The sequence below is a fragment of the Leuciscus leuciscus genome (genome assembly GCF_965113295.1).
Source record: "Leuciscus leuciscus genome assembly, chromosome: 8".
In the NCBI taxonomy this organism is placed as follows: domain Eukaryota; kingdom Metazoa; phylum Chordata; class Actinopteri; order Cypriniformes; family Leuciscidae; genus Leuciscus; species Leuciscus leuciscus.
The window spans coordinates 15,715,039-15,727,023 of record NC_138732.1 but is presented as its reverse complement, the minus strand read 5'-3'; the positions used below and the strand labels follow the sequence as shown (position 1 = coordinate 15,727,023).

The window sequence follows — 11,985 nt, the reverse complement described above, 5'->3', positions numbered from 1 at the left end:
GCATAAGAAAAAGAAATCTGTGATAGCATTTCCATGACTTTCCAAAAGAGGGAAAAATATAGAGATTGATTACAGCAGTCATATCAAATTTGCCATCACTCCCTCAGCCGTGTAAGATGGTGCGTACACCATCTTAAAAAATTTAAAACTTTACTAGATTTTCGATGTTGATAACGCAGTCTGTGAAAAGGGTGTATTGTGTAAATTAATTTCCTCATTTGGACTAAGAAGTTAGGAATTATATTTTTTAGAAATGCCTAAATGTTTTGTGTTCTAGTACTGTCAAGGATGAAATAATGTGAGGAACTGGTCCAGAGCAAAAAAATTCCATCACACTACAGAAGGTTATCTCCACTTTTCAGTAATCAGAGTAGACTTTCCTATGATTATAAGTCACGAGTCAGGCTTACTGTTCATCTTTTGTAAATGGAAATTCATTGTCTTGCCCTGTGACACTAGGAATAACTCGACAGGGCCTAGTGAACAGGAATAAACACTGAAAGCGACAGTCTCAAATGGGCAGAACTGAGTTAAATGGCAGGAGCGAACCATGGGAAATCACTGTGCATAATGGAAAAGTGGCTGTGGTATCTAATTATAGACCTGGCATGAGAATGCTGCATTTATAAACCACTCATGTGAACAAATAGAGCAGAATATATCTCTTTACACTACAGTATATCTTTAACACAAATTGATTACATCGTTTTATACAGTAAATCCTCTATATAATGAAGAAATCTCTTTTGGTGGATCTTTTTTTCTGCAAGATTTTATTTTATTTTTTTATTTTTTATTTTATATATATATATATATATATATATATATATATATATATATATATATATATATATATATATATATATATATATATATATATATATATATTTTAAGCATAATCATTGATGTTGACTTCTGCTGAAGAATCACACAGGAAGAAGCATGGTGTTGGCAGGTGCCGCAGGTGATAACCAGACTGTCAAGTTTATGCCTACTGTGGTTACACCCTGCAACCGCACTATGAAATTCTGAGAGAGAATTTTTTTTACAAAGATAACAGTTAAAACTGAAAGATAAATTAAAACCAACAAGCAACACATAAAATGATTATTCAAACAAATGAATAAATAAAACAAAATATATCATGTCAACAATCACTGATATGTAACAGTATATCATTAGCTGAACAAGCACATTTATAATGTAGGCTATTTGAATGTATACTCTTTTAATGGTTCTGACCTTATCATTTATTGTCCATTATGTACCTAATGCAAGGCCCAGAGTATTTGAAAGGCAGTTAAAGTGGCGTTTCCCGTCTGGGAGATCAAAGATAAAGTGAGTGGCTGAAATAAAAGCACACCCTTCAGTTCTTCCCATACTGTGAGCTGTGATGGGGCGGGCACACAATGTGTGAAGCTTATGCGCCCTGCTGTTGCGCTAGACCTCCCAAATTCTCATTGCTTCATTACACTCTTTTTGTGACCAAATAAACATTAAGTACTATTTGTATTTTATTCCCTTTTAGTGCTATTCAGCTACTTTTCAGATGAGAGCTAAAGTGATTTTGACACATATCTCGACTGTGACTTTTATGTTTGCCCTCTTATTATTGCATTATGTGTCATTTATATATTCTCCGCATTCACACCAGAGGTCAGCAGCTGTGAAAACAACTGAATATAAGTCTTACTTAGTGACACAACACCATGCTGTAAACTTGTGTGTTGTGAGAGAATGAGAGAGAGAGAGAGAGAGAGAGAGAGAGAGAGAGAGAGAGAGAGAGAGAGAGAGAGAGAGAAAGAGGGAAAAAAAATCTACACAATAAAGATTTGGACTTTTTCTTTTTCTCAATGACATTATGCCTTTAAGTACACATCAGCATAACATAAATGAAGAATGAAAGTGTTCGTCTTCTTGGTAAAATTATTTACAATGCATTTAGTTCTTGATTTGTTGCTGTTTTGGACATTGTGGCTAATGTTATTGTTTCTAAGTTCTGTGTTGGAACTAGACATGGATGTTCAAGTATGTTTTATATAAAGTAAATGTGAATTATTGATGGTAAATTAATGCTTTTGCAAATATACATGTACTGTAGTTACATAAGCAGTAATTTACCTGAATTTGTAAACACACATCATGTTGCAAACAAGCAGAGGAAAATGTGCACAGTGTCCAGACGTAAAACATCTTTCTAAGTTACATAATAAGAAAAAATCTGCTGTTGGACAAAACTGAAGTTGATAAGCACTTAGAGTTACACAAGATGCACTTCTGTGATTGGTCTATTACAGTTCTCATGTCCTGAGATGGTGGGCATGTTACTGTGTGTGGTTATTTTGTTGTTGGGCTGTAGGGTGTGCAACATACTATAGTGCAACGACATTTTTAAGGTGGCAGTTCACCCAAAAATGAAAATTCTGTCATAATTTCCTCACCCTCAAGTTGTTCCAAACCTGTATGAGTTTATTTCTTCTGTTGAACACAAAATAAGATATTTTGAAGAATGTGGGTAACCAAACAGATGACCATTGACTTCCATGGTATTTATTTTCCTATACTTTACAAGTCAATGGCTACCGTCGACTGGTTAACCACATTCTTCAAAATAGCTTATTTTGAGTTCAGCAGAATAAAAAAATTTTTTGGGGTGAACTATCCCTTTAAGGAATATCTTCAGTGTCACTTCCTGTTTCATTTGATTTAATAGTTTTTTTTGTGAAAATTAGAGAATATTTCACAGCCATACATTTTACATATATTGTGCAAGTATTAAGTACATGACGAAAAGATATGTGAATCTCATATGAATCATGTGAAACAACATCATATGAATATCATGCATTAATTAAATGCATTACACAGTTGTATAGAGACTAAATGAGATTAATTGCAAAGATTATTAAAAATGTATTATTTTTTCATAAGAATAATTGCTTTTCACAAATACACAGATTTGCACTGCTATGCAAACAATATTAATCATCCACTGACTGAGGCCGATCCATATACACGGCAGTCAGTTGTAGTAGAGAAAATCCAGATGTACAGTTCAATTGCCCAATCAGAGCTGGAATCTTTCTACCACGTGATCATTTGTGAGCAGTTGGGAAGCGTCGATAGGCGGGGACAATAGTGGGCCTGGCTCGTGCGTTTGGTTGTGTAGGTAAGCCTGGGGTGAGATTTTGTGAGTTTTATTTATCATTGTGTGACTATTTTGCTGTTTAATACTAATTCGCTATGTTAATATAAGCAGACTTGGCGTTTAGAGCCCATGTCTTTATTGTACACTTTTTCTTTAAGCCTCTCATAGCGCTGGAATAACAGTTTCCTGTGTGAAAGTAACCGCCTGGACAGCGGTCATTTCTCCTTTGAATAAAATCAGTTGTGTTCATTTTATAAAATATCATGTCATATTGCATAAAAAATCCCAGACCTCCTTTAATTTTTTTTTTACGAGACGCTGAAATATATTTATATTGTAATAGGCATACTATATAATTCATTGAATGTGAAATTACGTACATTTATTAAACGCATTGTTAAAATGTCAATAGTGTCTCGTCAGATGACTGTTTTAATGGTACATTGATGTATTAAAGTCGACAAAAGTTCACAAGCTGTGAACTGACAGCGTTTATACAGCTCTGTATTTCTTATTGCAGTTATTCCATGTGCTTTTATGCATTTTATAGTATAAAACAACTCCGAAATGTAATTTATAACATGTTAATCGGTTTTTGACAGACTCCGAGGAGCTGATTTGGGCTGGATATCATCTCACCTTCTTTTTGGGACAACTTCATACACAGATGTTATCATAATCCAGCGGATAGGTGCTTGGAATAGTTCTGGATCCAACTCATATTTTTGTGTTTTTCCTCATGGATGGCATGGCTTTTGAAGAAACGTGATTTTTCATAAGTGTTTGCAAACTTGTGGGACAAACTAAGCGAAGTTACTTTTCAAGTGAAGTTTCATTCCAAAGATGGATCAGCAGGCAGCTGGAGGGGAAGACCCCAATAAACCCTCCAAAAAGAAATCCAATGAGGATGAGAGCAAAAACAAAAAACTGGTATGTATTATGTCTTCTGAATTCAGTTTGTTGTTGTTATTTCTTAGTTTTGTCACACAAAGTGTATGAGATTTTGTCTTTAGAGAGGTCATTCCACAACATGGATGCCACCATCAGGTGTTTTTTCCCAGGTTTTCTCATACAAAAATGGACAAAAATGTACACGTAAATAAAAATAAAGTTTCTGTATTTTTGCTGATGTTATACGAGTATTGCCTATAACGACACCATAGAAGTTGGAGTCAGCTTGTTGTTGTTAAAGCTATTGTTTACACATGTTCATGATGGACACAAAATGTACCTTTTTGTGCTATGACCCAGTGCAGTTGACCCAGTCACAGTTTTTTTTCAAACATTATTTGGGTTTTCTACGTCTAGTATCCATCCAGACAGCTGTAGCAGTGAAGGATTTGATCATTTTTGTTATATCTGTCAACAAAGTTTCTCTCAAACTTGTAGCATCTTTTCACTGCAAAGATTTTACAGGCTCAGTCAGCACTCTCCGGTCTCAGTCAGCTGTTGAACCTATCAGTGTATTACTTCACAGGACTCGTGATAATGTGCTGTCAAAACACTGTGCATGTGTCAGTGGGGTCTAAAGTAGTGTTTGGGATAGCTGTGGACCTTCATGGATTGCTAGCTACATTTATCATGAAGCCTTATAGTGAAACTGGAACTGTTTGTTTCAGTTCATGCTGACTGCCTTTTTGAAAGTTTTATAACGTGGACAAAGTTTGCTGACTTACTGACCTCAGGGTAAAGAAAGGCCATGTGATAGCCTACATAATGAAGTTATTTGTATGTTGTGAATGTGTATAATGTGAATGTTTCTAATATCAGGCTTATCATTGCCATCATGTGATTTTAAAAAAACTAACAGCTAACTAAAGGTGTCAGTAGTAACGCAACAGTGTGGTGTTGGTTACTAAAGTGTGTTAACTTAGGTATTTAGGTAACTGTTTGATTCAGAGCCAATTATTTTAGTATTACCGTATGTCATACCTGTGTGGAAGTAGAACTTATTACTTCATCACTCTTGTACAGCCTTCTCCTATTTCATATGGCTCTTTTAATGACCTGGGATTAATTTGCTTTGACTTCTAATTCTAAATATGTAATGCTGCCTACTGGATGTAGGACAGTCTATTTCAAGTTGCCTCCTCATGAATGTATTAATTACTTTACAAGACTGCCTCACTTCCCAAAAGTTGTGGCCTTTACTGTAGACTTCACAAAGCAGTCTGAGGATCATTTAGTCATCTTATAAGGTCTCGGACAGAGCTTATTATTGTCACAGTAGGGTTTCAGATCAAGCGAGGTGAATGAGTGTCTAAGTCTGTGTAATCCGCATACGCATTGTAACTTTGCTTAACAGTTTGTGTCTGGTCAAATGAGCGTGTCCTGTACCAGCTTCATAATGACAGCACTTTTTTGGGAGCTGCAGGAATCCATCCCTTTATGAGCCTCATTTAATTTGTGGAATGTAAACCTTTGGGAGTCAGATGGAGACATTCTAATAGCCAGTGTGTAGTTGAACAGTGTGCTGAAAGTAGTGTGGTAGGGGTATTACCACAAACTTTTATTTTTGTGTCCCAGGTTCAAATTCTGAGGCATATGGGTGTGTTGTAATACTTGTTTATGATTAGTTAGTTTATGTCCTCTTATTCACAGGGAACGGCTAGGAAGCCTCCATGAGTGGAGCGGGTGTGGCTTGTGAAGTTGAAAACACCCCACATTTTGGGTGTGTCTTAATCAGAAAGATATCTGAACTGTTGTTGTTCATAAATACCAATAGTGATGTTGTACATTGAGGATGTTGCCATTAGGGCTGGATGATTTTGGAAAATAATCTAATTGCAATGTATAGCCTAGGCCTAATTAATTTTTTTCAACCAATATTGTGATTTAATATGCAATTATTTTAAGAAGCTCTTTATCGTCTGTATTATTCAACAAAGACAAACAATAAATCATTGTATAGTATGACCAACACAATATTAGATAGATTAAAGGCCAGGCCTAGGCTATATGTCAGCGTAGCATGCCAAGTTAAAGGGCACCTATTATGGAAAATTCACTTTTACATGGTGTTTGAACATAAATGTGTGTTGGCAGTGTGTGTACACAACCACCCTATAATGATACAAATCTACCCAGTGCTTTTTAAAAAAAAATCCCCATAAATAATTAGCACTGTCTCAGAACAACCCTTTCTCAGATTCGGGGCAATGTGACATACTTTTGCACAGGACCCGCCCACAACTGTTGACTGACACTGCAGTTTAAGCAAAACGTATTAGCGTAGACCCGCCCTGAGTGAACTGTACACAGTCTGCCATTGTTTCAACTTCGGTGCAGCTGTAGACAAGAATGTCTCCTAAGCGATTGAGGTGTTTTGTTATAAGATGTAAGAATGAACATAGCAGTCTTCATTTACTCTTGTTGGTACTCGAGGATGGATCTGTACTACCAACTGTTTGTGATCCAGCTTACAGTCTCCGGAGCGATAGGCCTAACGTTACTTATTACGGCAGAAATGAAAGTGAGAGCGCACACTTTATTACAATTCATCTGAGTCGTTTTACGGATATAAACTAAAGTTTACCAGTTTATTAAGCATTTCCTGAAAAGCTGTGTATATATTTGTTTACTGTTAGTTGCAATGAGTGTTTCTGTTTAATTTGCTGTGTATATTAATGATAATGAAAGGGAGAGAGAGTTTATGGATAAGATGCGCACTTCTTATACGGTGTTTATTCAGCTCTTGCTGTGATTTTCTGGAGTAAAAATGACACTTTATCTTTTTTGTGTTGTACAATAAACTTCATTAAACTCATCAGTCATTTTTTGGCCATCATTCAGATGGGGTCCGCTACTACAGGCTTGTACTAATAGTGGATACAAGCAAGATGAAAAATAAGTTATAACTGTAAAAATAACTGTAAAAAAAAAAACTAAACTATACCTGTTCTATCTCAATACAGCATATATTCTCTGGCTCTGTGGTCATTATTGTCCGACTCCGGGTCGAAATGAACACTCTGAGTTTCTGTTTTGATATTGACTGAACGGGAGCTCATAAGGCTCCACCCTCTGTGACGGCAGCAGCAGTTCATTTGCATTTAAAGGGATACACACTAAAACAGTGTGTATATATATATATATATATATATATATATATATATATACATATATATATATATATATATATATACATATATATACATATATATGTATATATATATATATATATATATATATGTATATATATATATATATATATATATATATATATATATATATACATATATATATACATATATATGTATATATATATATATATATATATATATATATATTAGGGCTGCACGATATTGAAGAAAAATGCGATATGTGATAACTCATTAAATAATGCGATAGATACGATAATGCTTAAAGTGTGTAACTTAAATTATCTTAAAAATATAAGCTATTTAAAATTATATAACCTACATACGTGTTTCACATTCTTTTTGTGACAAGAAAACATCCCTACAACTTCTGAAAGTGAACAGCAGTGTTTTACTGTAGCATAAGAAGTGTTATTTTAACATCAGTGTAAACCACAGCGTTTAGGGTTTCGATAGGCCTACATTAGGTTTATTTAACAACAGAAACTGAATAATCAAAATGTAAAAATAAACACTGCTTAGTTAAATATACTGATTCTGTATAAATTAAAACACTTTTTAAATTAAATATACTGATTCTTATTAAAGCTACAAAAGTTATTTTGCCAAGAGCAGTGAGTGATTTTCTCTTTGTCTTTAGTTCATATGCATATTGCGATACATTTGCGATATTTCGATAATTTCGATATATTGTGCAGCCCTTATATATATCTTACTGAGTCATGACCCTAAACTCTTAAATGGTAGTGTAAATATTTATTATGTAAATCTCTACAAGAACTAAATTGTTGCAACGTTGCTGAGAATTTGCTATTTGCGGAAAATAATAAATAAGAAACAATAATCGCTGTACTAGTGGATGTTGAGGCTTCCACACAATCACTTGTGACCCAGCCGTTTTGAGTCAGGCCTTAACACTGATGTCACTCCCTCTTATACTAGTGATCTCACTATTGCACATCCTGTTGCTGTTTTGGTGCCAGGCATGTTCTCTGTTGCCTAACTTTTCTGCGCACATAAGACGTCCAGAACTTCTGCTATTACGCAATACAGCTTTCTGCAAAATTAAGGAACTCATGCACCTAAAGAGTGGTGAAGTTTGAATCCAGTCTTTTTAGCTTTCTCTCTGCAACAAGTTTGTCTCTATAGCACCCATTATGATAAATGGCAGGCAGGTAATAATTTGTTTGTCAGTAGATGTATAACAGTAATGTAGGCATATTTGGTTGGGGGGGAATGGTAAAAGATGTTCTAGGTCTAATGAAGTAATCAATTTAAACTATTTGCAAATAATATTTTATTTTAAAATGTACTCACATTCACGCTTATTAATTTGAATATGCCGAAAAAGCTGAACAGTAAGACCCGCCTTCTTCGATTTGATTGGCCATCTCGATCATTTTGACATTGACGAGCGCATTTATACCCCTGAGGCAGAGCAGCCTAATTTTTTTTATCAGCCTTTAATTATTTACTTTTAAAACTGTTTTGTCATCCTAACAACAAACAGCTTTATTCATTCTACACTAAAATGATAAGATAAGATGAGAAAACATGAATTCTATTATGTTTTTAAAAAATATTATTCATACCTCAGGCAAAATCATTGGCTCTGAAAGTTAATATTCGAAAAAAGCATAATAGGGGCAGAAAAATCTCAGATTCTTAAGAGTGCTGACACAGTACTGATCACAGATTTTCATGGGGCTGATATGAAATGCATGGTCTAATGTTGTGGTAAATTATTTTATAAAAAACAAACAAGTTGTGTCTTGTTAAATTGGAGTTATGTACAAATATTTATGCACGGACCAAAAATCACACTTACAGTAACATGCAGCCACAAAGCAACCAAAAGCAATCATTCTTTGTCAGTGGGAGTTGGTGATTTGAGTGACAGCATTCATTGGCCATAGAATGCAGACTTGTGTCTAGCACCTCGACAAAGTTGAGAGAAAGGATTTCACTGTTTTGTATGATTTGTGTGGCTATATTATAAATGCTGCATAATGTTAATATCAGTAGTTGTATAGAGCTGCACGATAATGGATAAATTGAGAGTCCCGGTAAAAAAAAAAAAAAAAAGATTAATATTCTCTCACAATTCTGAATACACTGTAAAAAATGTGGCTGCGGTTTAGTTATAACAACTTAAAATTTGTTGAGATAACTTAAATATCCAACTTAACTAAAGTTAACTAAACTTAATATTTTAAGTCAAGCATGAACACATACTTTTTAAAGTTGAAACAATGTTGGATTTTAAGTTGTGATAAATAATCGCAGCAATGTTTTTTACAGTGTAGACAACTAAACAAAATGACATGTAATCTACTAGAGGTTGTGACAAAATCTTAATTACTGCACTCTATTTACAAAAATATTGAATTAATTATGAATTAAAAAAGAATTTAATTGGTTTGAATGAACGATTCAATGACTCTCTTATAAAGACTTCACTTTTTTCCTTTCTGGATGTATCAGTGTTTTTGAACAAATCTCTTGAATGATTGAATAAAAAAAAAACCGAAGACAGATGTAAAGAGGAGAACAGAGACGTGCCGGCAGAGAAAAAAATTAAATAAAAATTAAAGCTGAAGTCAGACCATTCTACCCTAAATCTTGAAATGATACATCTATTTAAAGTCTGCGTGAACCGGAAGTTGCAAATTATTTTTCTCCAGTGTTGTGACGTATTTCCAAGTGAAACGGAATATTGAACAGAGGGCAGAGCTTTACTTTAGTGCTCCTCCTCTCCATCTCTGCTCATAGCAGACTAACGGTTTGAGGGGAGTGGTTAAGCGTTTTTAAACCCAAGCCGTCAAGCCTACGTCATCAGAAAACGAACGCCATTCCAGACCGGAAGTAACTTTTCAGGCTTTGATTAAAGATTACCACGGCAAACAATTTTTTTCTGTGTATTAACTTGCACGGATTAATTGTTCACCACAAGACTAGTAATATGCGCTAACAAAGTAAATAGGGTCAATTTTGATTTCATGCCGACTTTAAATAAAAACAACTGATTATGCTACATGCATGTAGCATCTTTGTTTGGATTGTGAATGCAGTGGCAGCCATAGAAATAATGATACTGTCAGGTTGAAAAGACCCCAGAGTTAGTGGAGCTGTTTCATTCCTTTAGGCCACATGATGACAACTGCTCTCTCTGGGTCAGCGTAACTCAAACACAGATTTGAATGTTCTGCTGTGATCGTAGCTTAGACATACCTGAATCATTGTCGTTTAGGAATGAGATTGTGTGGATGTGTTTTAATCGAGATTGCAATCTTTTAACGCTTAATTGTGCAGCTCTAAATGGTATGTTTATCTGTAGTTTTATTTGACATTTTTTAAATGATTGGTATCACCGATAAGTTGTTATGTCGTAAGTGGGAGTTTTATGTGGACCCCCAGCACCTGAGCACAGATGCACAGGAGATCCTCTTCTCCATCTTCATTGGTTTATGGACATTCTTTAACAGTTCTGTCTAATAATTGAAAGGCAAATGCTTTATACTTATTCTTTTTTTCATATACTGTCATGTCCAAGTTGTGTGAATTTAATGCAGACAGAAGGACAGTGCTGCCGTCAGTGGACACTCCTGAGTGGGCAATTTTAAATCCTTGGTTCAAACTATTGTGCTATAACCAGTTGGTCGCTATGTCATATTCATTTAATATTAATTGTGTACTACTATTATGTAAAATTGCCATTACCTGGGCTTGATTTGAGAAAATATGATTCATAGTGCACAGATTACTAGTTTACCAGATTACTAAAGCCACTTTTCCACCATCGGGCTAAACCGTTCTCTTTGTTAACCATTCCGTTCCTTGCCAATCTGGCTTAGAAGAATGGATATGATTTCATATGCAGCACAGATATGATTTAATTTTCCACTGTGGGGCTGATAAGGGCCACTCTTTGGAATTAAATACAAGAAGCTGCCTCCTTATTTCTGACTTAAAACAAAAAAACAAAACAAAACAAAATGTCTAAAAGCTGCTATGTGGCGGTGTACAGCGAACAAGCTGTGTGGGCGTGGCCTAAATATGCTCTGTCTCTATGTCGGGGACACACTTAACGTCTAGCTGAAACATTCTAAGACTGACTGTATTCCCACCAAAAGTATTCTCGTGGCTTCATAACATAATGGTTTAATCACTGTAGTCACATGGAGTATTTTAATGATGTCTTTACTTCCTTTCTGGGCCTTCAAAGTGGTAATAAATTTGCAAACTATGGGGTTGCTCGGATTTCATAAAAAATAAATATCTTAATTTGTGTTCTGAAGGTTTTACGGGTTTGGAGCAACATGAGGATGAGTAATTATTAATGACAGAATTTTCATTTTTGGGTGAACTAACCCTTTAAGTGTACTGTTGGTTACAGTTACATCTTTTTTTCCACTGTTTCTGAATAAATAAATAAAATAAAATAAACTTTATTACACAGCCTTATTTTTTCAGCAATTTTTTTTTCTGCACTGCTCTTTCTGTCAAAATAGAATGACAGTTTATTAAAAAAATTTAAACTGTCAATACATTTAAAGATTGTAAAAAGCTGTGACCAGTTAGGAAGCCAACCACCAATGACGAGTCGACCTACTAGCGACCAACAGATCTTTGACCTTATTTTAAACGGGCTTAACTGTGGGGGTGGACACATTTTATGGAAAACGCATGTGTTGCCAATAGATTCCTGCATTGAATATGCATGTATATTCTTCTGAA

The 11,985-nt window shown here is 34.8% G+C and overlaps 1 protein-coding gene across 1 annotated transcript in view; it reads left to right on the top strand.

The window, feature by feature from the left end:
* The first annotated feature begins 3,110 nt into the window (after positions 1-3,110).
* Positions 3,111-11,985, top strand: part of diaph2 (diaphanous-related formin 2) — a 442,308-nt gene continuing 433,433 nt past the window's right edge. Inside the window, exons 1-2 of the mRNA XM_082178708.1 lie at positions 3,111-3,169; positions 3,751-4,078. Coding sequence (XP_082034834.1) covers positions 3,992-4,078 — 87 coding nt within the window. The 5' untranslated portion in view covers positions 3,111-3,169; positions 3,751-3,991. The remainder of the gene's footprint in view (positions 3,170-3,750; positions 4,079-11,985) is intronic.